At 46.2% G+C, this 27,902-nt stretch overlaps 1 protein-coding gene across 9 annotated transcripts in view; it reads right to left on the reverse strand.

The window, feature by feature from the left end:
• Window positions 1-27,902, reverse strand: part of SCML4 (Scm polycomb group protein like 4) — a 117,096-nt gene that overhangs the window by 36,958 nt on the left and 52,236 nt on the right. For 6 of the 9 annotated variants that reach the window (XM_040627594.1, XM_040627591.1, XM_008704977.2 and 3 more), the window contains 3 exons: window positions 12,769-12,898; window positions 10,378-10,578; window positions 5,168-5,362 (listed from right to left, as the gene is read on the reverse strand). In XM_040627594.1, coding sequence (XP_040483528.1) covers window positions 5,168-5,362; window positions 10,378-10,578; window positions 12,769-12,880 — 508 coding nt within the window. In that variant the 5' untranslated portion in view covers window positions 12,881-12,898. Of the gene's footprint in view, window positions 1-1,002; window positions 1,110-4,201; window positions 4,461-5,167; window positions 5,363-10,377; window positions 10,579-12,768; window positions 12,899-27,902 lie in introns of those variants that run through there. The other 3 variants (XM_040627595.1, XM_008704978.2, XM_008704980.2) reach the window with 3 other exon arrangements.

The raw sequence follows: 27,902 nt of genomic DNA on the forward strand, positions 1-27,902 counted from the left end.
AGGGCATCGTCCTCGTGCAAATAGACTTATTTTACTGAAAACCCGAAATAAATTCTCCATTTCCCTAGGCGAGCAGGACTCTGCCAGCCCATGCTTCGTCCCTCAAAGTGTGGCCGCCGACCCGCAGCAACGCCGACCCACCTGCGCGCCTGTTCCACGAGGCCTCTCTGGCCCGCGCCAGCCCCGCGGCCGCATCTGCGCTTTAACAGGACGCCAGCTGGCTCCGGAGCACATTAAAGCTTGGAAAACACTGGCTAACGTTTATCTATAATTGAGGGCTTTTCTTTTCAATATTCAAAGGGAAGGTAAAATTTCCCTGTGATCGTCGCATGGCTTCTGATAGAACCACAAACGTTTTCAAAGCCATGTTTCCACCTGCATCCCCCTGAAGCACCCAGGCTGCCCTACTGCCTAAAACACACACCACGTGGCTGTCAGGTAACAGAATTAAAGGGAAATGACCGGAGTTCCTGATTTCGAGCCAGGAACTTTACCTTCCAGACTGGATTCGGGCAGCTGAGCAGGTAGTCTGGTTTTCCCCAGACATAGGAGAAAGATCACAGGAAAGCTCTGAGGAAGGGATGCGGAAGATGCCCTCTCTGTTCCAGCGTGAGCCGCTCTGTCTTGGTATCCTCGCTCTCACCTCCGGGGGGCCCTTGCTGGGGCTCCTGGGGCACGTGCCGCCCAGAGCTAGCCTCTGCCACCTCCAGCTGTGACATCCCCCTCCTCCTTCTCCTCTGGGTTACCGGTGTTGCCCCTCATGGCCCTCACAAGCGGGCATCTGCACTTGTCACCAGTAACGGGGAGATCACTACCATTCAAGCAGCCCCTTCTACTTCCATGGCTTTGACTTTTCAAAGTTCCTTACGAATACAACCCACCTGACCCCTAAGGGAGCTATCTTGTAAGAGTTTCACCTGGCTCTCCAGCTGCCAAGCTCTCTACCTGGCAGAGTGGTCCTTAAATCCACGCTTCTCAAACTATAATGTGTCTTCAAAACACCTGGGGTCTCTTGTTGGCGAGTGTGGAGGGAGCCTCTGAACTTCTGCCTTTCTCAGCTGATGAGGGTGCTCCTGATCAGAGTTTGAGTGGCAAGACCTTACGTTTAATTAAATCTACCACCAGAACCACCAAGAACAAATCCACGTGACCTGCTGTCATATACCGGATCAGAAAACGATGTCTTCCCCCAAAACATCCATTTTTTTTTTACCACAAACCTCGTTTCTTTGATAGCTCTTTACATGTCATGGTTTTTCCTTTTCTTATCGTCTGATTAACTGTCTTCTGGAAATGCTCTAATGAGCGTTGACCAACCCTGCAACTGTGTGGCTCAAGCCTACTAGATTACAGCTTTAACCGAGCAGCACTGGGGCAGAGAACCACCTGGGCAAATGAGCTCAAGATTGTGCAGTCATGTTTAGGAACGACGTGGTCCTCTGGAGGGATCTGGACCCTACAATCAACAAAGGCCTCCATCCTTCCCTCTTATACGTGCCCTTTTTGCCGCAATAGTGGAAAAGGGGGTGATAAGCTAAATCTTCATTTGAAGTGATAATAATTTGATGTGTTACCCTTTAAGGGAAATTTGACAAGGCAATCCTAAAGAGGCGATGTCTCGATCTAAAGGCAAACTCTCCACTGGTGTCATTTTAGGCTCCATGGCACACTGGTGGGAAAGACATGTGGCAAGAGGCCACTTAGAGGCTACTGCTTCTTGCACTTTCCCTGAGGCTCCCAGACACGTGAGACCTACTGCACTTGGTTCCGCAGCACCTAGGGCACGCGCAGCAATGTCCACAAGGTTGGGTGATTTGGAGCAATTCATTTTTTCAAATCAGCCATGGGCTAGGGAAGGGCTCATGAAGACAATTCGAGTCATTGCTTCCTGAGCCAGGCCAATTAGGAAGGAAAGCAGCTTTTGGGTAGAAATAACCATCTCAGTCAAGGGAAGAAGTGAGGCAGCGACACTTCTCCCAGGAAAACTCTGGAACTTCCTCCAGCATGGTGAGCTTGGGAGAGAATACGGTAGAAACCAAGGCAAGAGTTTCCTTAATAATCACTTTAGGAAAGTTGAAGGGGGGCTCCTGGGACAGGATGTTAAAATGAAACCATTTTAGTTTCAGTTTTGGCTGAGGCTGCAAGACAACAGATCCCCCCCAAGGTAAAGTGAAGTGAGCAGCTATTGCGAAAGAGAGAGAGAGAGAGAGAGAGAGAGAAAGAAAGAAAGAAAGAAAGAAAGAAAGAAAGAAGAAAGAAAGAAAGAAAGAAAGAAAGAAAGAAAGAAAGAAAGGAGAAAGAAAGAAAGAAAGAAAGAAAGAAAGAAAGAAAGAAGAAAGAAAGAAAGAAAGAAGAAAGAAAGAAAGAAAGAAAGAAAGAAAGAAAGAAAGAAAGAAAGGAGAAAGAAAGAAAGAAAGAAAGAAAGAAAGAAAGAAAGAAGAAAGAAAGAAAAAGAAAAGATGGTGGAAAGCTAGTTTTATACCTATAGGTGACACCTACATCCAGCCTGCAAAAGAAATGCAGACGTTGAGAACAGATTGACTAGAAGAGGATTATGGAGAGAACTGTCTAGTGTATTCCCAAGGGCTTCAATGTGGCCATGAGACTAGCTTGATATCTGTCCCTGGAGCTTGAGAGACACAATGATTATTGTTTGATTCCCACGGGAAATCCAAAAGCCTGGCTACTCCAATGGCAGAACAAAGGAAGGTGCTTGCAAGGTGCAGCCTCCGTGCCCAGAGTTTGTTTGGGCAAAGGGTTGTGGTGTTTGTCAGGGACCAGATGTGGGCCATCAGAAGAGAGATCTAAAGTGAGATCTTTGGGGCACCTGGGTGGCTCAGTTGGTTAAGCATCTGACTCTTGATTTCAGCTCAGCTCATGATCTCAGGGTTGTGAGATGGAGCCCCGTGTGGAGCCTGCTTGGGATTCTCTCTCTCCCTCTCCCTCAGCCCCTCTTCTCCTCCCTCCCTACTCTCTAAAAAAGAGTAAGATCGTCTTAGATTCTTTCTGTGGGACTGTCTGGTGGCACAAGGGGGCCTCTGCAGAAGGAAGCTAGAGATTTACCTGCAGATGTGGGGCTGTGGCAGGAATTGTAAGTGACCAGGTAACCAGTCAGAGAAGAACTGAGTTTGTCCATGCCAGGGAAAGTGCAGGCGAGAGATGGCAGGATCACCTAAGTGCCCATGTAAGAGCCCAGAGGATGTAAAATCAGCTTTAAACACCTGCCAGAACTTGGGAGTAGGATGCCAACTCACAGCAGGATTAGTCAGGTAAAAACTCCTACCTCTCGCCTCTCCTCCTTCCCTCACTCTAGTCACAAAGGATTTGAAATCATTATTAGCTAGATATGGGAGGGAGCAAAAACACAAGGTTAGGTGTGAGGTGGAGAGAAGCCAACTGGCCTGAAGCAGGTCTGAACTGGGAATGGGGAGTAGTTATATCTTTGAGTGAAATTTAAAGTTTGATTATTACACCGCTCTAGATATATTAATTATTGACTAGAGAATGTTTTGTTACCTGAAAAGACCAAGAAAAGTCACAAGATCTGTCCAAAATTTCATCCATGGATAGGAATGTAGTGGTCCCACGGGATATATTTAAAGAAGAAAGAGAGACATGAATTATGGGGCTTTATGATTATGTCCTATGGGTCATTGCTTGTTCAGTGTAACAGTGATCAGTGGATTGCTAGTAAAATCAGACCATTCTGCCAGTCTCATTACCAGATTCACTAGAAGACACATTAGCTTTAGGATATGTTCCCGAGTCAGCTAAGGCTTACAAGAGAGGCCGGAGTCATGCTGTTGGAACCAGAAGGAGCACTGTGCATGAGCAACCCCGACACTTTATTTAGGAAATGGAGGCCCGGAGAGAAGAAAAGATTTTCCCAAGCTTGCACATATAGAGATATCAAAAACAAACAAAACAAAAACAAAACCCACAAATGTATATAGTATCTGCTCACATAGACTATATTTAATTAGGTAGCTTTCATTGTAAAGGCCAAATTTTTCCTGTTTCCCAGGTCTCAGAGAGATTAATGTAAAATTTAAACAGGGTTCTTGACAGTATCTTAAAAAAAAAAATCTATGCTAAGAATCTAGATTTATCCTTCCCTGCTGTCCTCTTAAGCTTAAAATATAGCCACTCTTCCTATAACATCTTTCTGTTGAAGGCTCTCAGCCTATCTGTAAGCACATACCTGCAGATGTATTCATTTTCCATTATCTGTAGTGGTCACTCAATACCTCAAAAACTTTCCCAAGTTCGTGTATTTGTGTTATCACAACACAAGGTCTCACACGGTGCTTGGAATCGAAGAGTGTTCAACAAATGTTTGTAGAATGACATAATGACTAGATTCCAGTTTCACCGGCTCTGTTCTCTTTTTATATCAACAATACTGCTTCCAGAGAAAGAAAAGAGGCAACATCTCTGTGGGAACCTGGAATCCAGAGCCTAGAGTCACGTTCAACTTTTTTATAAGTCCATACCTCAGGGCTGCTAAGCGGAGCTATCTAGCCCCTTGGGCACACCACGTGTGGCCCTTCTGTGCCCTTACTGACCTTGCCACCGGCTTTTCCACGCTGAGCTACTCTGCAACAAAAGGCCCTCAGCCCCTGGATCACTTTCCATCCTGTGATGAGAAAGAAACACTAACTCTTACTGGAAAACCTATTTGATTACCGGCCTGGTCAAATCCCAGCAAGAGACACTGTTTATTGACATGGGTGGGTACCTGAGGCCCCCAGGCAAGACCAACATAATCTATTTCTTAGCCGGAGTTTCTTCAGGATTTGTTCCTTAGTGCCGTAGTCTTTCAATGACTCAACAATGATGGATAAGTGCCCAAAAGTCTAAATTAGAGGAGAGTGAAGAAAATAATTCATGATACGTGATGTGGTCTCGTTGTCTAAATTCTAGTAACATAAGCCTGAAAGCTATAACATCAGCTCTCAGTAGCTGGAGCAATCCCTTCCCTCTGCAGCCTGGGTGGGGACTGTCTAGGTACCCTCAGTCCCGCCGGCCCTGACCCCTCCCGGGGTGGGGGTGGGGGGCAGAGAGGCAGCCTGGGAGCCTCCAGCAGGAGCACTCTCAGGAGCTCCCAGGAGGGCAGGGACACCTGGGACCACCTCAGGCACAGGGAAGACAGACGGACAAAGCCTACCTGACTCCATCCTGCCTTCCTTCTTCTCCTGGGCCTCCCCGGAGCCACTGGAGCCCCTGGGGAAGGGCTGGTGGCTGAAGAGGTCATCACACAAGAGGCTTCGGCACAGCTTGGCGAGGAAGCGGAGCACGTACCCGACGCTGTTCACCACAGGCAGGCTCCGCAGGTGCTGCTTGCCATCGAACGATGCCGAGACTGCAAAGCCACAGAGACCGCAACTTAGAGTGGGACACAAGAGAGCCACAGGTCCACGGAGGAGGTTTCTGTCTGTTCAGTTGTGCTTTGTTTTGGTTTTTGTTTTTAAAGATTATTTATTTATTTATTTGACAGAGACAGCCAGCGAGAGAGGGAACACAAGCAGGGGAAGTAGGAGAGGAAGAAGCAGGCTCCCAGCGGAGGAGCCCGATGTGGGGCTCGATCCCACAACCCGGGATCACGCCCTGAGCCGAAGGCAGACGCCCAACAACACTGCCTCCCAGGCGCCCCCAGTTGTGCTTTGTTTTTAACTAAGCTTTATTCGGATCTCACTCCATGCCTTCTTTGTGTTCCAGGATCTCCTCCAGGAGCCCACCCCGGGTTTCGGGTTTCGTTGTCATGTCTCCTTAGTCTCCTCTGGTTTGGGACTGGTTCCCAGTCTTGCCTTGTTTTGCATAATTTTGACAGTTTTGAAGAGTACTGGTCAGGTATTTTGTAAAATGTCCCTCAGTTTGGGTTTGTCTGATGTTTTTCTCATGATCTGACCGGGGTTAAGGTTTTGGGGGGAAGAAGTGAAGTGCCCCTCTCATCGCATCGGATCGGGGTGCGTGATGTCCACATGACATCACTGGGTTGTCAGCCTTCATCACTTGGCCAGATGGGGTTTGCCGTATTTCTCCACAGTACTTTCCATATTCCATTCCTTGGAACAAGTCAAAAGCTCGTGCCCACACTCAAGGGCAGTGGAGGGATTAAGTTCTACCTCCTGAGGAGGGAAGAGTCTCTTTATCATCTGGAATTCTTCTAAAAGAAAGAACTGTTCGTCCTTCCGTCCGTCCTTCCTTCCTTCCTTCCATGATTTATTGATATCGGTTTAGACACAATATATTTATTTTGTACTGTAGGTTATCCAATACTATGTTATTTATTTTTCTGCTCAAATTGTTCCATCTTCTGTCTTTGGGACTTTCAGTGTCCTGTGTCCCTATGACATGCCCCCATTTTTTTAAAGCAACTTTTTGGTTACTGAAACTTCAATATGTTTCAGATTCATCTTGTATTTTCCCTGTCCCTGCCTTAATATCAGCCATTTCTCCAACAGCCCCGGTTCCTTGTTACTAAAGAGTGATATTTAGAAACCAAGCTTTGGGCCCTGGCTATGTTCATTGCTACTGGGGTGTCAGTAGCTCTGAGTCTTTTCAGTGGAGAGAGCTAAGAAATATATGCATGTATACAATCCTGTTACGATTGTGTCTCTGTCTATACACACACTCATACAGGGAGAGATGCGTAGAGCTAGGTCAATCAATAGATTTATAGGTAGGTCCAGATCTAGGTAGATAGATATATCCAAATAAGCCTGAGTTCATGCTGAGGTCTCTAGCTCTGCTCCAGCATTACAGAATTCAGGGTTCTTTCTCTCTTCTGGGGAGGAGTCTTTAAAAAGAACAATAATCTCTCCATAGTGATTCTAGGTGAACTTCGATGTCTACAGGGTTACCAGAATTTAGAAGAAACATGTTTCTTCCAGCATGTTCCTTCCTGTAATTGTCCTCGCAGCCTCTCTCACCCCATGAAGCTCCCTCACTGTGAGGAACACAGGAGCAGACCCTAAGAGGACATTTCGCTCCCACCCAGGCCTCAGCCACTCATTGTCAACACCTAGAGTGCAGCCCTGTTTTTCATGTTTCATCTCCCAAAGACAGGCACACGGCAGGGCCTGGGGCGGGGGCAATGCCAGAGCTACTTTTGATCTTAGAACTAAAACAAAACAAAATATTTTAATTAGGAATCGAAAGAATCCATTTTTTGTGTGTATAGCTCTTTATAGTTTGACAAGAGCATTCATATCCATCACCTCATTCAGGCCTCCTGACTATCCTGTGGGGACAGTAGACAAGAGGTTATTACCCCATGTTACAGATGAGGAAACTGAGAGGAGGGCGTAGCAGTTTTTCCAGCTCATGTGGCTCCTAAGTGGCACTTGCCTGTGACGTTAATACTCCGGGTGACTCTGTTTGGGAGAGCCGGCAGAGAGCTGCCCACAGGCTCGCTAAGGGGTTTATCCTAGCCACTCAGACACTCTGGAAACTGCCTCTTAGTGTGAGCATTGCTGTTGACCTCCAATATCTTAGAAGACCAAGTGTGATGAAACTGAACCCACAGCAGGAGAGTCGGGTCATCGGTGTGTCCCATAGATCAGTGTGCATACACTCCCGGAGGTGCCTGGAAGGGCCATCTCTAGAAGCAGATGTGGCATTTGTGACACCACAGGGTCTCCCCCTCTCGGATAGTGTGGCTCAGGCAGAGCACGAGGGTTATGGGGTACGACAATACTGCTCCTTTAACCTTCGGGGTGGCCCTGGGCCCACCCATGGCAGTCTGGTTCCTTTAGCCCACTGTGCCGGCAGCAACGTCACCATTTTCTGTGTTGTCCATGGGGATGTTTGGAAAACAGTGCCTTAATGATTAGGCTCTAAGCACAGAGTGGGAGAGTCTAACTATTTCTCCTTGAGACCCTCCCTGAGCCATCTTGGTGCTACCCCAGCCTTGCCGAGCTTCCTATCACCATCAGGAAGTTGTGGTCCATATATACAATGGAATATTACTCAGCTATCAGAAAGAACGAGTTCTCAACATTTGCTGCAACATGGACGGCACTGGAGGAGATAATGCTAAGTGAAATAAGTCAAGCAGAGAAAGACAACTATCATATGATTTCTCTCATCTATGGAACATAAGAACTAGGAAGATCGGTAGGGGAAGAAAGGGATAAAGAAAGGGGGGGTAATCAGAAGGGGGAATGAAGCATGAGAGACTATGGACTCTGAGAAATAAACTGAGGGCTTCAGAGAGGAGGGGGGGTGGGGGAATGGGATAGACTGGTGATGGGTAGTAAGGAGGGCACGTATTGCATGGTGCACTGGGTGTTATATGCAACTAATGAATCATCGAACTTTACATCAGAAACCAGGGATGTACTGTACGGTGACTAACATAATATAATAAAAAAACATTAAAAAAAAAGGAATGTGAAAGACCACGTTGCCACTTTGCAACCTCAAGGAGGCTGCACGAGGAGTCCCCCAGTGCTACTGCATTCTCCAAGACACTAAGACCAAGTGCTCAGCTCTGGAGCCCCTGGGAATCCCTCGGCCAAGGGAAAGTTGGCAGCAGGGCTCTGCCCAGGCTTGTGCTGGTGCCGGGCACCAGCTTGCCACTGCCGAGGCCCCTGAGGCCACAGAAAGGCTGAGCAGGAGAGCAGGAAACATGGGGCTGGCTCTCCCAGCTTAGGGAGAGGGGCCGCAACAAACTCAGTTAGATGGGATTTGCTCAAGACGGTGGGCACACAGTACAGGAGGAGCTTTCTCTTAGCACCGTGTCTGTGTCTTGAGCCCTGCTACTCAGCAAGGAAAAGGACGAGGTCTTCAACCTAGAGGGGCAGCCCGGGTTTGAGAACCTGGCTCTCAGACAAAAATTAAGAGAAGAATAGCCAGTGAGCTCTCAGAAGGCTTGACAACAAGACCCTCCTCCTGGCCTCTCTCGGTGCAGTACCTCTTCCTCCTGTCTCTGCTTCTGCGAAACTTTCTTAAAAGTCACCCTGGGTCAGACACACGCACCTGGACCTTGCCAAGTTCTATTTTAATCAGTTACCAGCAAGTCAGACCCAGCTTCCTGCTCAGACAGAGCTCCAGAAGGTGGGTAGAACCAATCACAGCTGGGGAAGCTGTGTTTGGACAACCTCCCCACCTCCCAGCCCTGGGGATCTAGGGTTAAATAAAATGCCCACTGACATTAGAGGCCCCTCCTCCCCTCCCCTCTCTTAGAGAGCTGGCAGGGTCATCTGCACCACCCCCATGGCTGGGGAATCTTCTCCTTATTCCCTGGGGCTATAGAGGCCATGCCCTTGATGCTGGGCCAAAGAAGACACTAGTCTGTCCCCTCGGAGTCAGGACATCTTGCAAAGACCTGGTGCTCTAGGGCTTAAGGGCACGTGGTGACAACAATTCTGTAGAGAGGGTATGGTGGAAAGAGCCTCTACAGGCAAACATTGGAAGGGGGCAGAGTTCCCAACTCTGCCTCTCACCTGGGGTGATGCTGCCACTCCCCGTGGAAGCTGCTGGGGCGGGGCTGAAACTGGAGGACTGTGGTGACAACGGGAGAAGGGACTGACCCTGAAGCATCTTTTTAAAAAGACAACAACCCAGCCCTTGAGAGGCGCTTGGGACATGAGTTTCCCCACCGCCCTGCATGGCGATAGGTGCCATGGAGAAAGAATGAGGCAGAGTGAAGGAGAATAGATAGTTCCCAGGGTGGATATTTTAGACAAGGTGGTCAGAATAGGGCTCCTGGATAAGGCACCATTTGAGTGGAAACCTGAAGAAAGTCCAGGAGCAAGCCACACATGGATAGCTGAGGGAAGAGCATTCCAGACGGAATAGCAGGTACAAAGACCCCGAGGCAGGAGCATGGTGGGAGATAGCAGAGGGAACGGCAAGAAGGTCCATAGCTGCGGCAGAGAGAGGACTCAAGAGAAGTGACCAGGAAATCAAAGAGGTAGCCAAGGCCAGGTCCCTTAGAGCCTCTGGGTCCTCGTAAGGATGTGGGCCTTCTCTTTGAGTGACAAGAGAACCACTGAGTGTGTAGGACGGGGGGCGGGGGCATGATCTGACTTCGATTTTTAAAGAACCACAGTGGCTGCTGTGAGTGGTGAAACATGGCTGGATTCTAGATACATTTTGAAGTTAGAGCAATAGGATTTGCTGATGAGCCGCAAGTGAGGGGTAGTGAAAGAGGATTCAGAATTTCAGTCTTCTTGTCCACATCAGGAAGCATCGTCTCCTCAAGCCCAGAAAAAGGCCTCCAGCGCACAGGCTCATTTAAGGCCCCTGGAACCCAGCAGATGGAAGACAGACCTCGGCCATAACCACTGTCCCCTCAAGCCTGATTATGCCTTGTTTCCTCTTTAGAAAGACACCCACGCCCTCCTCATACAACCCACCTCAGGGCCTTACCTGACACCATCTCGCCACCATAGCCCTGTTTGACCAGGGAGAAGACCAGCTTCTGCTGGTGGGCACAGTCGATGCACGCTTGCACGGCCTGCTGCAAGACCGCCGATGGCCTCTCGGGCCCGAAGTGCTCGGGGAGCTGCTGCACCTTCCTCCTCTCCAGGTACGGCCCTGCATTGGCTTGCTTGTTGATGTAGAGGCAGACTGTGGAAACAGAGACGCACTGCCCTCAGCATCGGTCGCATCAGACCAGGGGGCTGTTCCTGTGTGCATGGGGGATGCCTCAGCCGTGCCCCCTTGGCCCTCACCTTGGGAAAGCTGAAAGAAACAAAGGTGGGACTGATTTCGTCCCAACTTGAGGAGTACAAGAGGCAAAAGAGCCAATCACCCCCAACTTCCAGGGCTCGCTCTCAAGTGAACCTCTTGGCTGGAAGCAGAGAGGCAGGTGGGTCCCCTCCGATGTACTCAAATCAGAATTGCAGACAACTATGGAGGTCTATGTGGACCGTGTGTATAAAGTGTTTCCATACTGGGCATGTACACATACAAAATCTTCCGTCCTCCTCCAAAGGAGCTGTTAAGCTACACGTAAAGTTTGCCATTTTTTTTGTTAACTTTCAGTGAATAAAACAATTAAGATGATGCTGATTACTCCAAAGACTATATACTCAATGAAGTTCTAAAGGGAGCGCTATTCATAATCTGAGAGATATCAAATACTCAGCTGCCCATTTAGGTGAGCCCCACCAATGGTCTCCACACCTTTGAAGTCATATACCCAGTCAGTATATCTGAGCACATGCCCCAAAATGTGTTTATTTATTTATAGGTTATATATGTTCTCGACTGTTTTAATATATTGCATACATTTTAAAACATAACCAAGAAATACAAATTTTTAAAGGATGAGATACAAATAAATATTAATGGTAGGTGTCACATTTTCTTCCCTATGGCAATGACTCCTCATCTATCCCACCCCCACCCCAATCCCAGGGTATGAGGATCTTACCTTTGGGGCCATAGGGGCAAAGAAGTGTTCAAAAGGGACTTGAAGAAGAGACCAATAGGACATGGGAGGGATTAAACAATAACAACAAAGGTGAAGAAAGTTAGTTTTTATTGAGCACCTACTCTATTCCAGGCACTTTGCATACTTTACCTTGTTTGATTCTCAAGACAAGCCTGGGAGTGGGATATGATTACTTCCTTCACTAATGAAGAAACTAATGAAGAAATGAGGCTTAACGGTTCAATGGCAGCTCTAAAGTCTAAAGTGTAATTAGGGGTGCAAAAGGGATTTGGACTGAAGTCTTTCTGATGCCAAAACCTGTGCTCTTTCCACTCCACTTCTCTTGTACTCATCCCAGATGATTAAGGAAATCTAGTCAATAAGGAACCTTCATGCCGGGCACTGTGCTAGGTAGGCCCTACAGATTCACAGGGTCCCTGGCTTCACAGAGCTTGGGGCCCCTCTAGGAAGGCGGAGCTTCTCAGAGCACTACAGGAAGCCATGTGGGACTGGCACTTCAAGACACACTGGGGAGGTGCTAGGAGGGCCCATCCTGGGCACCCTGGCAGGAAAGTCAGTGAAGGCCATCTGGATATGGTATGCCTGAACTGATATGCAAGGGACGAGAAGGGTGACCAGGGAGAAGATCATTCCAGATAGAGGGAAGGCAATATGCTGAAATCCTATGGGGGGCTCTAGAGACTGAGAGGAGAGCAATGAACTGCAGGGCTCTGTTGGCCACATAAACAAATTTGGTTTTTACCTAAGAGCAAATGGGAGGGAAACTGAAGGGATTCAAGTGGATTGGGAGTTGGGGTGGCTTGTGATGAGGGGGACAGTGTGTGTGTGTGTGTGTGTGTGTGTGTGTGTGTGATAGAGAGAGAGAGAGAAAGAGAGAGGCTATCCTACTGCTGGTACTCTTATGATAGAAATGTTTGTTGGTGGACACCCCATAAGCAAGACTGGAGTGAATTCTACTCTGACTGGACTGGACACACCAGGCGGGATTAAGGGAGGTTAGGGCCCTTAAGAGATCTTAGCACAAACACAGGGACAGAAACACTTCAAGGTAAGCAGGCTCACGCTTGGTGCAAAGTAAACGTGGCTCTGAAAAGAAAACACTGGGCCACCAAAACACCCTTTCTAGTCCCACCCCAAGGCAACCAGCTGCGTCTGAGATGCATTGAAAATCAAGTTTCAAGTAATCCTATCTGTGAGACACTTCAGCAAATGTTCTCAGAGAATTTGGTTGTCCTCCGGCTGTCCAGCTAACAACTAAATCCTTCATTAGAGCTATCTCAGTGGCAGCTCTCCAGTTCACAAAATAACTGCTAGATGGAGGGCTGGCCATCACAGCTTTAGAGGTCATTCAGCTGACCTACCTGTGAGAGCCTGTGGGGCCGCCAAGCTGGGTATGGTGGCTGCATCCTGAGGGATGGAGCTGAGGTCGGGCTCCGGTGTGCTTCGCGGAGGTGAGAGGGCTAAAGGAGTCATAAGAACCCGAGACTTGAGCTGCAAGACAGAGCCCGTTTGGTCAAGGAAAATCTGGAAATGCTCTCTCCACTTGCCCCCATTTTTTCCTGGACATCGGGGTAACCATTGCTACTCTCATGTTTCCACATCTTTCTATTGTGCAGCTAAGGGGCTGAACTTCAGATTCAAGTTCATGAACAAGATTCATTTTTGGGGTCAAATTCAGAGATCAGCTCTGTACTCCGCCCTTACAGTAGAGCTACCCAGAAAACGACTGTGTCAGGCAATGAGTGTGGGAACACAAGAGGTATGAACAGTTGCAACCTATGAGCCCTCTGAGTGCAGAATGCAGGGAGAGGACAGTTCCCAGGCTGCTAATCCCTAGAAGCCTGTGGACAGGGCCTTCCCAACATCTATCCAGAGACTGATTCTGAAGCTCTTCTTACTCTGTGCTGAGCTTTCAGCTCACAAAAATCACTGGATCCTGCTGGAAAAGAGAGCAGAAACCATTCCTCCAAGGGGCTGTCATACTGTTCAGTGTTTATTTCCTACAGCAGAAACTGTCAAGGACAGCCCGACTGTGGACATGAGTGTATTCTCTTGTGGTGAGAAGCAGCCACCTCGAAGGACTCCTTTGAAATCACAAATGAGGAGCTGAAATTTGCTGTTACAGAATAAGATGGAGATGACTGGTCGATTGATTATGTCAATGCCAACAAGTCACTCTCCGTACCAAGGTTTGACAAAAAATTGTCTAATCCTTGTTCTCCACCAAAAAATAGTGAGTAATTCAGTCACTTCACCTCTTCACCATTGACCTGTGTCTGTTCTCTACTCCAGACCAATGAAATCATTCTCTGGGGGTGGGACCAAGGCACCAGGAGTTTTAGAAGGTACTCAGATGATTCCAATACATAGTTAAGGTTGATGCCATTGCTCAGCTGCTCTTCAAATTTAAGGCGCAATCAGTCACCTTGGGGGTACTATTAAAATATAGATTCTGATTCAGGAAGTCTGGGGTGGGGCCTGAGATTCTGCATTTCTAACAAGCTTCTAGGCAGTGCTGGTGCTGCTAGTCCGTGGACCACACTTTGAGTAGCAAGGGTGTGTGTTCTGTTGTTAATATATATGCAGATTCCACCCATAAATGCAGACCCCACCCCAGGCTTCCTGGGGGAAAATCTAAAGGGAGACTTAATTTGAGAATCATCAATACAGAGTGGATATTTAAGGCCATGATAATGGGTGAGATCATCAGAGAATAACAGAAGGAGTATAGATGGAGAAGAGAAAAATTCGAGCACTGAGCGCTACAAGACTACAACATGAAGAGTCTTGGAGAGACAAGAATGAACCAGCAAAAGAAACCAGGAAGGACATCCAGTGGGGTAGAAAGAAAATTGGGAGAGTGTGGACTTGTGGGAGCCAAATGGAAAAAGTGTTTCATGAAGGAGAGAGTGGTCAGCCATGTCAAAAGCTCTGATCACAAGCAAGACTAGAAGTGGTCATTAGATGGAGCAACTTCTCAGCAAGAGAGATGGCGGTGCAGGGGGTGGGATGAGAACCTGATTGGAATTAGCTCAAGAAATAATGGGAAGGGAAGCATTGGGATCAGGAGTTAAAGTCAGCTCTTTCAAGGAGGCTTGTCTGAAAGGGGAGCCGAAAATTAGCCATAGCAAGAAGGAAAAGTTGGATCAAATAATTTTTACCCCACAATGAGATATCACCTCACACCCATTAGGATAGCGACTATCGAAAACAAAAATAAAAAATAATAAGTGTTGGCGAGGATGTGGAGAAATCGGAACCCTTGTGCACCGCTGGCAGGAATGTAAAATGGTGCAGTATAGCAGTTCCTCAAGAAATTTAAAACAGAATTACCCAACAATTCCACTTCCAGGTCTCTATCCAAAAGAATTGAAAGCAGAATCTCCAAGAGGTGTTGGTACACTCATGCCCATAGCAGCACTATTCAAAATAGTCCGCAAGGAAGCAACTACCAATGTTTGTTGACAGATGACTGGGTAAACATAGATGTTATATACACAAGGGAATATTACTCAGCCTTAAAAAGGAAGGGACTTGTGGCACATGCTACAAGATGGAGGAGACTTGAAAATATTTGCTAAGTGAAATAAGCCAGTCACAAAAAGACAAATATTGCATGATTCCACTAATTTAAGGTACCTAGACTAGTCAACTTCATTGAAACAGAAAGTAGAATAGTGTTTTCCGGGGGCTGGAAGGAGGAGGGAGTGGGGAGTTGGGGATAGAGTTTCTGTTTTGCAAGGTGAAGTTCTGGAGATCGAATGCACAACGTGAGCATACTCACTACTGAGCTGTACACTTAGAAATGGTTATGATGGTACACTTTATGCCATGTGTCTTTTACCACAATTAAAATATTTTTAAAAATCTTTTAAGATTTTTTTTTTCTTTGAAATGGGAGAGATATGCTTTAATACTGATGGAAATAATCCAGCAGAGAGGGAAAGAAGGATGATCCAGGGGACTGCTTGGAGAGCTGGCGGCATCAGGACTTTGAGTAAGTGAGAAAGGATGAGATTTAGTGAATGGAGGTGGGTGGGTGGGAGGGCTGTGTCAAGGCCGAGAGAAACACGGATCTGTCATCTATTTTATTGCAAAGCAGAGTACAAGGGCCCGGATTGGCGGGGGTGGTGGATGTGGAGATGGGAACTTACAAAAGGTCTCTTCTGACGGCTTCTAGTTTCCCCGTGATGCCAGAAGCCTGGGTGTGAGGATGGAGGAAGGCGTGTGCATGAACTAGGAGGGGGGACAGGTGGGGGAATAGGGTGTGGCTGCTGAGTGACATTGAGGGCAAAGTGGGAAGTGTGGAAATGAATTTAAATTCATTGAAACGAATTTAAAATGAGATCAGTCAAAAGTGAGCCCCCAGCTTGCACAGGGCTGTATGGGTGCAGAATCTGGGGCTCTGGCAAGAGATCCTATGTTAGTCAGAAGCTACAGTTAACAGAGCTTTCATCTTCTTCTGTGTTTAGCATTTGAAAAATTAAAGGGCCCACCATGTAGCTATGCTCTGCTAAATACTATAAAAATAATCTAAAAGAAACCTCAGTGGTGGGAAGGAGGGGACCAGAAACCTGCTGTGACGCATCACCATGACTTTGCCATGGTTCCCTCACCTGCCAAGTGTGACGAGGGCTACAATTACCCTGCCTGTTCTCCCAGGTCATGCACCAAGGGTCCCTCTGACAGTCCTTCTAGAAATGATATGCTGCCCTGCATGCCCTGCATGGAGAGGCTGGTGGTGGCAGTCCCCAAGGACTGTGGGCAGCGGGCTCTAGAAGGACCTTAGCTAAATCCTCCGTTACCAGCTTAAAGCCCTCCAACCAACATACAGATATGATGTTGGTGGGGAAAAAGCAAGATTTGGCAAGTCATCATTTTTCCCTCTGTGGTCTTTAAGTAAATCACACGAAGATCCTCGTGGTCTTTCCCTAGAAGGATGATGGTGTGACAATGCTGATGATGGTGAGGATAGCGATGGCAGCTAAGACTTAGATTGCCGGACACTGTTTACTGTTCATATAAGCGTCATAACAACCCTAACATCAAATGTTTGCTCACTATTTTAATATTTATTAGAAAAGGATCTGTTCGGGGCGCCTGGGTGGCACAGCGGTTAAGCGCCTGCCTTCGGCTCAGGGCGTGATCCTGGCGTTATGGAATCAAGCCCCACATCAGGCTCTTCCGCTATGAGCCTGCTTCTTCCTCTCCCACTCCCCCTGCTTGTGTTCCCTCTCTCGCTGGCTGTCTCTATCTCTGTCGAATAAATAAATAAAATCTTAAAAAAAAAAAAAAGGATCTGTTCGTTGAACCCACCTCCAAGGAAGTAATACAATTATAGTTGGCTGTTACCTCTGCCCATCATTTCCGCTCAGATAAAGCAATTGAAGGAATTAGAATAAGTCAGCTGGTTGCAGGGCAAACCTTGGGCATTCATCCAACCTCTAAAACAACCGCTGGGACTTTTGAACAAAGAAGAAATCTCATGCAACTGTGGGTGGTATATGACTTTTTAAAAATTCGTCTTGGTAAGAGAATAAATCATCAGGAGGAATACTTCGATCTAGCATTTTGAATTTCTATCTCATTGCCTGATACAAAGGGAAAAAAACTGGCCTAGGAAAGGGAGTCACATATGATTTTAGAGGGGTCCTAAAATAGAAATGAGCCCAGTGGCTAGGAATGTCCTTTGGTGTGATGTGGGGCCCCTCTGTCAGTGCCTCTCCTATGTGTGGAATGAGGAGCTCCCTGTATGCCCCAGCATATCCAAGCTATTCTCTGCCAGGACATTTGTCTTTGTCACTGCTGGGGTATTTTTAAAATTGTTTTTTGTTGTTATTGTTCTTGTGTTTTGTTTTTTAAACGAACACAATAAAACAAAATGCTCCTATCTTGGTTTCTAATACCACTCTTCAATAAAAGGAACAAGGGCTCCTTGGAGAAACGGTTGATTCAAGGACAAGGGCAGGAAATATACAAGATGAGCCTGGGGCATCTTGTCCCAGAAAGTAAGAACGTACTAAACACACACACACAATGATGAGGGTAGGTCATAGGAACAAGGAGTCAACTGAAAGAACTTCCAATGTCCAAATCTGGAGCAACATGAGCAACGAATAATGAGTAATGGATTATGATTCAAAGTATACAATAAATATCCATGACTCCACACTGACATAAATGAATACTTGACTAAGTAAATACATGGAGGAGAATAGACCAAGCTCTTATGCATAAATATTCCAAATAGTTTATTGTGGAGCAAAACTTCCCACTCCCTAAGTGTGAGCTCCACACAGTGACTTCCTTCCAAAAAGGACGGGATGGAAATGGGAGAAAGGTAACTTTACAGTGGAGAAACCCATCAAACGCCACCTCAGGCAGGTGATCAAGGTCACCATCCACAGTCATAAGCCACATTGATAGTACGCACCCTTGATATGGCATGATGGGAATGATACCTTACTTCTGGAATCTTCTTTCCCAAAACCCATAACCCCAGTCTAATCATTAAAAAAAAAAATCAGACAAACCCAAGTTATAAACATTTTAAAAAACATCTGACCCATACTACTCAAAACTGCCAATGTCATCAAAAACAAGGGAAGTCTGAGAAATTTTCACAGCCCAGAGGAGCCTAAGGAGACAAGATGACTAAATGTTAATAAGATATCCTGGCTAGATCCTGGAACAGAATAGGGAAAAACTAATGAATCTGAATAAAATATGGACATGATTTAATAATGATGTATTATTATTGGTTCATTAGTTGAAACAAATCCATCATAGTAATGTAAAATGTTAATAATAGAGGAAAGTAGGTATGGAGTATACAAGAATTCTCTGTTTTACCTTTGCAACTCCCCTGTAAATCTAAACCTATTCTAAAATATAGCTTAATTTTAAAGTATTAACAACAGGATCTGGCAGAATAAACTAGGTAAAATGGAAGGGAAGAAGGGAGACGAAGCTTCTTTCTTGGAAGTCTAAGACTGGAGAGAGATTAGGTGTCCGGGATGCCATGCTCTGACGTCTAGTGGAGCTAGTCCTTGGCCTTCAAAGCTAACAGCCCTGTACAGATGCTGGCAAAGTCGGCACCTTCGCCTGAAATTCAAAACCTCAAACCTGGGTGTGGTGACTCCTCACCCAGGGCGTGGCTGCCAGTAGCTGCCTGAGGGGCTGTGCTCTGCTGGGGTCGAGTATCCTGGTGGGTGAAGTAGAAGAGGAAAAGTCGGTCCCTGCCAGCTGGCATCTCCACCAAAGGGGGCTGGGGAATGTGGCAGCAGCTCATCTTTCTTTTCCATTTACAAATCCAAAATAAGGGCCCAGAGAGTTTCTTGCTCCAGCTGTCTTTCAGGGAAGACCTTCTCTAAGACATTTGCTAGAGAACCACTGGAAAGAGTTGGGGAAGGGGAGGGTTTGTTTGCAAACTGAGATGTGTGGCCAGGGGCCACTAATGGAGAAGGGGTTAGCTGATGTAAAAATTGAAGTATTTTTCTAAAAATATGCAAGTGTGGCAGAAACAGAAGTGTTAACTGAATGACGTTTCACACATTGATAGCAAGAGATTGGTAATCCGGGGACAGAGAATATGGTTGAGGGAGCGTGATGGGTAGAGACTGCCTGCACATCAGCAGAGATGAAGCAACAACGCAAAATTTTAAAATAAGTTCGGGGTGGTAGTGGGCACATACACTGGAACACTAGCTTTTGAATCTGGGCTCCAAGCCCTGCTCAGCCATGCAGCATGAGGAGCTCTTATTCCCTAGGATTGGGGAGCCTGCCTTTCCTTACCTGTGTGAGGGTAATAATATCCCCTCGCAGGGATGTGGCAAAATTTAAATGTAAACACTAGCATAGGGCTAGTGCAAAGTGAGGACTCCATAAATATGCATTCTCACTATTGCTGATGGTATCGGGGGAGGGCAGGACGAGACGGAGAGCACCCATATTCCCTCACCTGGGACATGAGCACTGAGAACTGGTAATATTTCAGTCATCAGCTATCCCTCGCTGACACCCAACAGGGGACTGGCTGGAACACAGGGCTCAGAGACAGGACTGGGGTTTGGATCCTGAGTCTGCCGCCAGCTCACATGGGACTCTGAGCAACTCATTCAGTGCTTCTGGGCTTTATCTTCCAAAGCCATTAGATTGGGTAGATGGCTGGTTTCTAAATTCTCTTCCGACCCATCATATGTATATGCCCTGTATTAGACTACTTCCAGAAACATTAAAGCATTTGAGACAAAACCAGTGTCCGTGCCACAGTTTGAACGTTGATTAGAAGAAATGTGCCATCCTAAATTTCTTTGGAATTCTATTTCCAGAAATGTAGAAAACTAGGTTCTATGGATTGATTGAAAACAGCCACAAATAATGGATAAAATGTAAGATTAATGAAAGTATAGAGGAGCAGACAATATATAAAGAATTATCAGGCCAGGGGCACCTGGGTGGCTCAGTAGGTTAGGCATCCAACTCTTGATTTCGGCTCAGGTCATGATCTCAGGGTCGTGGAATCGAGCCCTGCATTAGGTTCCATGCTCACCGTGGTATCTTCTTATCCTTCTCCCTCTGCTCCTGCCCCACTCTCTCTCTCTCTCTCAAATAAATAAATAAAGTCTTTAAAAAATTATCAGGCCAAAATATAAGTGGAATCTAGGCCTTGGGAATTGGCATGGAGCTCAGGGCACATCCAAAGGGCTATGACCTCAGGGAAGGGAGTGTCGGTTGTAAACTTGCCCCACCCAACCCCCCACCCCCAGCAGACAATAAGGAAAGCTGCCTTAATGTTGGGGTAGGAGAGTGTGCAGATCCCTGAAAAGATACTGCCACAAGCCAGAGAGTAATACAATAGAGAACAGAGTGCTTAATTTGCAACAAGTAGAAAAAAAATTAAATACTTAAAAAAAAAAAATCCCAAAGAAGGCAGGAAAGATAGGTAAAAGGAACACAGAATGAGTGAAACAAATAGAATACACAAACTACGATACATATTTACACCCAAATTTGTCAGTAATTTCTTTAAACATAGATGGCCTAAATGCCTAGTTAGAAAACAAAGATTATTATTATACTGGACATTAAGGGTTGAAATATGTCCTCCAGGGGTGCCTGGGTGGCTCAGTCTTTAAGCGTCTGCCTTTGGCTCAGGGCGTGATCCCAGAGTCCTGGGATCAAGCCCCACATCAGGCTCCTCCGCTGGGAGCCTGCTTCTTCCTCCCCCACTTCCCCTGCCTGTGTTCCCTCTCTTGCTGGCTGTCTCTCTGTCAAATAAATAAATAAATAAATAAATAAATAAATAAATAAATATCTTAAAAAAAGAAGAAAGAAAGAAAGAAAGAAAGAAAGAAAGAAAGAAAGAAATAAAGAAAGAAAGAAGAAAGAAAGAAAGATGTCCTCCAAAATAATGTTGAAGCCCTAACCCCCAGGACCTGTGAATGTGACCTTATTTGGAAATCAGATCTTTGCTGATAATCAAGTTAAAATGAGGTCATTAGGGTGAGCCCTAATCCAATATCACTGTGTCCCTATAAAAGGAGAAATTTGGACAGAGATGGACAAGTATAGAGGGAAGACAATATGAAGACACACGAAGGACCCCATCTATGAACCAAGGCATAGACCTTGATCTTGGACTTCTAGCCTCCAGGACTGTGAGACAATGCATTTCTGTTGTTTCAGCCCCCTAGTCTGTGTACTTGGTGACAGCAGCCCTAGGAACCTAATATGCCATATTTAAAAAAAAAAAAATCGTGTTCGCCCTCCCTTTTTTCCCCTTCCCACCCTTATTTGAGGACAGTTTTGTTCCTGTCCCTGCCACAGCTTCTCTTGGAGGCACATTCTTCCTTTAGACTCACACTCTTTCTCCACACCAAACTCCCTCAGGGTTCTGAGGAGATGCTGTGAGGAGCAGAGTTAGGGAAAATTGAATACATCACTGTGTTTAACCTCAGACTTTAGTCAAAAACTTGCCTGTTGGAAATGCAAATCAGCTCCAACAACAAGAAGTTTGTAGCCAATGACCTAATTCCATTCCTAGGAGTCAGCCTGTTTCTGGGTCCACCCATACCTTTTTCTCCCTGCACTTGGAGGAAAGATCAAACACCTAAGGGATGGAGGGGCCACTATAGTACTTTGGCCTTGAGGCCTGCTTTGGCAACATGCCCCTCGGTTAAATCTGAGATGCTAGCTAAGCTTTCTTTGAACTAAAACTTCTCTAGGAAAATAAAATTACCCCAATACAATAAACTGCCTACGTGACAATGAAAACAGAAGGGGATGCTTGAAGGTGGAATGGAAACAGGCCGGCTCCCTAATGCCTTTCAGAGGTGCAATCGGGATGGGATAGGGTAAGGAAGCTGGAACTTTCTCCCACCATCTCTGTGCTGGGTTCATATTCTCCTCTGGACCCAGAGAGCCCCTGGGACTGGTGAAGAGCAGAGGTAAGAGGAGGGGGGCTGCTGCTTTGCTGAGGGCAGGAAAGAATGGCTTAGTTTCCTCCTGATAGAGGGAAGCTGAGAGAGGAGACGATGAACCCAGGACTCCAGGGTACCAGGAGAGAGAAGAAAGAAAAGAGAAAACACAAAACACCATCACTGGATGAGTGAAATTCAGAAAAATGGATCTACCCGTGAGAATTACTTAATGGAATGCTGTCCACTATGCCCTGTGATCCCAATAATCTTTAGTAGAGACCACACATTTAGTAGAGACCAAGCAATGCATGGTGTGATTGGGTTTCTTACAGAAACTGGTGAGGAGGCCAAATTCTCCACATCAGCAGGCGTGGGGTCGGCCCCGTCGATGGGACAGGAAACAGGGCCCATCCAGGTACAGGATTGTGTGCTTGGCAGAACTCAGAGCAGCGGGAAGCTGGGGCTGCCTTATACTGGGCCACAAGGGAGGACTTACATTTTCAGGAATATTGTTTGTTAAACACAGCGATCGCTGAACATTGAAGTAGATATACTTACAGAGTATTAATTTAAAATATGTCAAAAACAAAGGTAATCGATACTCAAAACTCATCACTTTCTAATTATTTTGTTATCACGCCCCTAAGGGCGGACAGAGGCAGGAGGGTGGGGCCACACATCTCTGACCAATGCCATGCTCGGGGCTGTCGTCATGATGCCTTAGAAACAGGACAGGCTGGGAATATTTATGCCTTGGAAACTGTCGAATGCTACAAATTAAGGCTGAATTTACTCTTTTGTTGACTTACAGACTTAAGAAAGTGATGGAGAAAACGTTAAAAACACAAATTAAACTTAAAAGTGTGCCTTGGCTCCAGTTGTTACACCATGAATAACACAAAAAACTGAACTATTTTTGGTTTTCACTATCATCCAATTCAGTGAAGAAGTTAATCACATTCTCAACAAAGGAGCAAAATTCCAACATACCACTTCGCTGTTTCCCTTTCTTTTACTTCTTAACATGATTGAAAATATCAACTAGCATTCACGTTGGCGTCACACTCAATGCCGGTGGGGGGACATGAGCCAGCACACCCCTGCCTCCCACCCACCACTGAGCCTCAACCTTGGCCGTTGCTCCAGCCCTGGGGTTGGGGGTGGAGAGTCCCAGAAAACCGCAGGACAGACAGTCCCTACCCTGATGCTGTACACCGTTCAGCCTAAGGGAATGGCTCCTGCCTCGTTGTGCTTGTGTAATGATCTTCCCCATGGGAAAATGGGGTTGCAAGAGGCATGCCATGCCCCCCATCAGCGAGGGGGGGCCGCGAAGATCAGCACAGGAAGGCTTATTAGACAGCTCTTCTCCCCTTGCGCACGATGTCGTGCTGCATTTGACGTACACAAGTATGACTCTGAGACAATACGAGATCTGGACGATCAAAGAAGCGCGGAAGCCAATTCAACAGTTCTAATGAAAACACATTTTAAAACGAGGCTTCAAGCAAGTGGTGGAACAAATAAAACCCTTTCTACTTAAGTTCGAACATTCTCTTAATTGAGATTTTTGTGAATTTGACTTCCTTGTTACACAATGCCAAGAACACATACTCTCTGGGTGGGGGCAGGGAGGTGGGGAGAAATGGATGGCAATAAAAAAGAGGGAATAAGACAGAATGTGGCATTACTTATGCTTACTAGAAAATCACTCGCTTTATAGAGTGAATTTTCTAGTTCACAGAACACTGTTCTTTAGGACGCCTGCGTGGCCCAGTCAGTTAAGCGTCTGCCTTCGGCTCAGGTCATGATCCCCGGGTTCTGGGATCGAGTACCATATCGGGCTCCTTGCTCGGTGGGGACCCTGCTTCTCCCTCTCCCTCTGCCTGCTGCTCCCCCTGCTTATGCTCTCTCTGACGAATAAATACATAAAATCTTAAAAAAAAAAAAAAGACTTCTTTAAGAACTTAGCAGAGGCTGCTGGTTATCCCCAAATACCCATGCCCCCTTCTTTCTTTATTAGTGGGATCCTTGAATTTTATCTGGCCACCTGAGCACCCAGCACTGCATTTCCCCATCTCCTTTGGTGCTCAGTGTGGCCAAGGGACTAGGTTCCGGCCAGTGAGATCCAAGCATTTAAGGGGTGCATGCAGCTTTGAGGGTTGAGTTCTTAAATGGGAAGGCCTGCCTCCACTACCTCTGCCCCCATCCCACTGGCTAGACTGTGCAGTAGTGGGAACCGGAGGGGCCATTTTCGAGCATGAGGTAGAGACTTGGTGTTAAGAGTGGGAGAGCAGGGGCGCCTGGGTGGCGCAGTCTGGTTAAGTGTCTGACTCTTGATTTCGGCTCAGGTCATGATCTCAGGGTCCTGGGATGAGCCCCATGTTATGTGGGGCTGCGTGCTCTCCCACTCCCCCTGTCCCTCCCTCTGCTCATACTCTCTCTCTCTAAAATAAATAAATCTTAAAAAAAAAAAAAAAGAGTAGCAGAGCAACAACAGAGAAGGAGCCTGAGTCCCAACACCATGGAGGCATCCTATCATCCTCAGATGGGCTTCCCAGACTTCAACATGAGAGCGAAGTTAGCTTCTGCCTTCTTTGAGCCGCTGTTGTTTGGCCTCTGTTACAGCAGCCGCGCTTGTATTCTGAATGACCCAATTACCAACATGTTAGAACATGTTAACCATTTGTTTTTAATATTTTAGGGATGCTATTCTTTCTAAGCATGTTACACTTTTCTAAGCTCATTAAACAGAGCAGACAGAACATAATGTACTCTTTTATGGGAAGTGTAAATGGGAAAGCATAATTACTATTCTGAACAATAATACAAACAGATTGCCAAGGTCTAGAGGGCTGCTGGCCCATCAGTAAGTGGACTCAGGCTGTGGGACTCGGTTCATTCATACCTAATTCCTGCCGTTTTCCTGACTCCCGTCACTATCAGGGACCAAATAAGAAAATACACACAAAGTGCTTTGTCCCAGAGCCTCAAATACAGAAATGCTCAATGAATGTTATATAAGACTGTCACTGCTATATTGTTGTTGTTGTTACTACCATGTAGAGGGGACAGCTATTTTTAAAACCCAGCACCTTTTTCTTCCTGCTTCAATCATAATCCCAACCATAAAGGCACAAAAGCTGGAAATCGCACTATTCAGTGACATTTTAATCCGCGGCATCTACAGAATGGAAGCTAGAGTTTCTCCTCGATGTAGACTCTATCTCTTTAAAACAGCCTTGATGGGGACACCTGGGTGGCTCAGTCGGTTAAGCGTCTGCCTTTGGCTCACATCATGATCCCAGGGTCCTGGGATTGAGTCCCGCATCAGGTTCCCTCCCCGCTTGGCCAGGAGCCTGCTTCTCCCTCTCCCTCTGCCACTCCCCCTGCTTGTGCTCTCTCACTCTCTCTGTGTCAAATAAATAAATAAGATCTTTAAAAAAAAATCGTAATGGTCTTTTTAGTCACGAGATACAAGGAAAACCTATCTGTTGACCTTGCGCTGTCTGAACTAAACCAACAGCAGACGCTTCAAACTGAGAGGTAAACCCTGTTCCATAATGAAGAGTCAGGCTGTTTTCATGGCAGTCAGTGTATAGCTCTTCAGAGAAAATACGATGTGAAGAGGTTTTTGCTTCCTTCGACTGGGGTGAGAAGGGGGCATAAGGCCATCAAAGGATGTTCTCACAGCAGTGAGCATGCCCCAGCAATGTGGCTGCAGGCCTGGGCCAAGGGGACACGGGCAGATGGGCCTGGGAGGAGGCATGACCTATGAACTCTGCGGCGCTGACATCTGACTACCAGTCGAATTCTTCCTTTTCTCCCTGTAATTCACTGATATTATTCTCAAGACCCAGAGAAGGGGTTACTATCACAGCCTGTGTTTGCTGTGCTTGGGGCTTAAACGGAGAGGCTTGTGCCCATACTTAGACCAGAGAGAATTTCCACATGTGACTGACACAGAGGTGATTGGCAGGGCAGTTTGGGAGAGCACCAGGCAAGAAGTGACAAATGGCAACCAGCATAGACCTCGACGCAGTCAGCACAACCAGGCTTCCTCAGAATCTCCTGGAAAATAGCCTTCCGAAGACTCAAACACTGATTATTTTATTATGACAATATTGTTAGTATAAGTATATCATAATGATGCTACTATTGATGTAACAATGGTTAATATTTTATAATATTGATCATGTTATTGTACTTTAATTGTTCTATATTATTAATAAAATACCATTTAGTTATAACAAAAATTCTTATTATGCTTATTCCATGTCCAGCTGTGTGTGCATTCTTCTTCCCCAAAATACCTTCCCCTTCAAATCGAAGGCCATTACATCGCTATAATTGAGCTTGTAAGAAATGCACCTACGAAAAAGGTAAATAGACTCTGAAGGAGGGTTTGGAAGAATTTTCTTAGTAGTAAAATACAAGATCTTTAAGGGTAGACCAAGTAATATCTTATTTCACTTGCTCAGGATTTCTTTTTTAACTTCTCTCTCCCCAACTGCATCTCAGATAGTTAAAATTGCCAAATTAGTGACCATTTGGTAAAAGAAATGAAACCGTACAGTTTCCTTGCTGGCTTCTCCACAATTAAAACCTTTTCATTAATGGTAAAATGGAGCTTCTGGGTCTCAGAACTTCTCCAAATGAAACTGGAGAGACCTAATAGGTTGCAAATGTATTTTGCCAAGTAAGGACATTTTTTAAATTGCCAAATCCTGACAACATACAATATTTAATAAAACGCTCTTTAAAATTCCCAAATCGTGACAATGTATGACCCTTATATAAAATAAATTTTAACACCAAAATAGTAGGGAGCAGATATTTCAGAATAAAGGATGATCCTTTGGGTGGAATCATTTTAGCTTTATGAAGATTTTCACATGGTTCTTATTTTTCTTGCGTCACCACGAGGGAGTCAGCCCTGCCAGCAGACGGCACCTGGTTTGGAGCCGTTCCCGAACACCAAACCCATGGCTTGGGGAGCTGTCTGGGAGCTGCTGGCCTGAGATAACTGCCACACATTTCCCCAAATACGTGAAAGGTGAACACGAGGAGGAGCTGGGGCCTGTTGTCCCTGTGAGGGGCGTGGGCACGAGACCCGCCTGCCACGTGCAGGACCTGGATTATCAGCTAACCGCCCCCAAAAGCTTTCTTCCTGCCCCGAGGTGTCTCTACATGTTAGGAGCCCTGAAAACTGCCCCTTTTAGGACACAGGACAATTGCCAAGTCGAGTTCATTCCATGGACTGAATTTCCATTTTTCCTGGCCCCAGAAATGCTGTGTCTGTCGGTAATTTTCATTCTTGGGTCACAGCTCCCAGGAGAGTAGGAGGAAAGGCCAACTAGGAGAGAGAAGTTTTCAGTGTGTTTCCTCAGATCCTGGATTTGCTCCCTGGCTCTACGACTTCCTGTTGATAGAAGGCTGGCCAGCTCCGGCCTTCCAGACGCAAGTCCCACATCTCAGCAACCGCACAGGTAGCCGAGCTGGGAAGACCCGCCCTGAGCCCGCTTCAGAGGCACAATTCTGAAGCTGACGTGCCCATGAGAAAAGGGAGGCTGTCTTTGTTAGAAAAATAGCCAGTGACAGAAGACTTTACTTCAGGAGATGGCTGAGTAAAAGCTTCTTTTACTAAAGCCCGTGACCCCCAAATAACTTGGAGTCACCTTCCCCCCACCTACCATTTTTATTTTCCAGCAGTTGGAGGAACTGCAGAGAACCAAAGGGATAAAGGTTGTATTCATTACCAATTCTTCCGGAAGCTTTGTCTTTCTGCTGACCTGAAATAATTTCCATACATTTTCCTAAATATATGGGAGTTAATTGCCAATTTGCATTTTGGTGTGAATATTCAGATCTCAAGATGGAAACATAAGCTCTTTATTTCAAGAAAAATAAATGAAGGAGAACTTCTGAAGCTCATTTTTAATGCCCAAAAGGCTCGTGGAGAACAAACTCAATAGTCTTCCTTCTCCAGTAGCCTCTTCAAAAACGTTTTGGAGGAGAAGCGCTCCCTCCTCCGGTTCAGATTGCTTTATGCGATTGCAATTACATCAGAGAACCCC

This window comes from Ursus maritimus, unplaced genomic scaffold, assembly GCF_017311325.1.
Source record: "Ursus maritimus isolate PB19 unplaced genomic scaffold, ASM1731132v1 scaffold_13, whole genome shotgun sequence".
In the NCBI taxonomy this organism is placed as follows: Eukaryota; Metazoa; Chordata; class Mammalia; order Carnivora; family Ursidae; genus Ursus; species Ursus maritimus.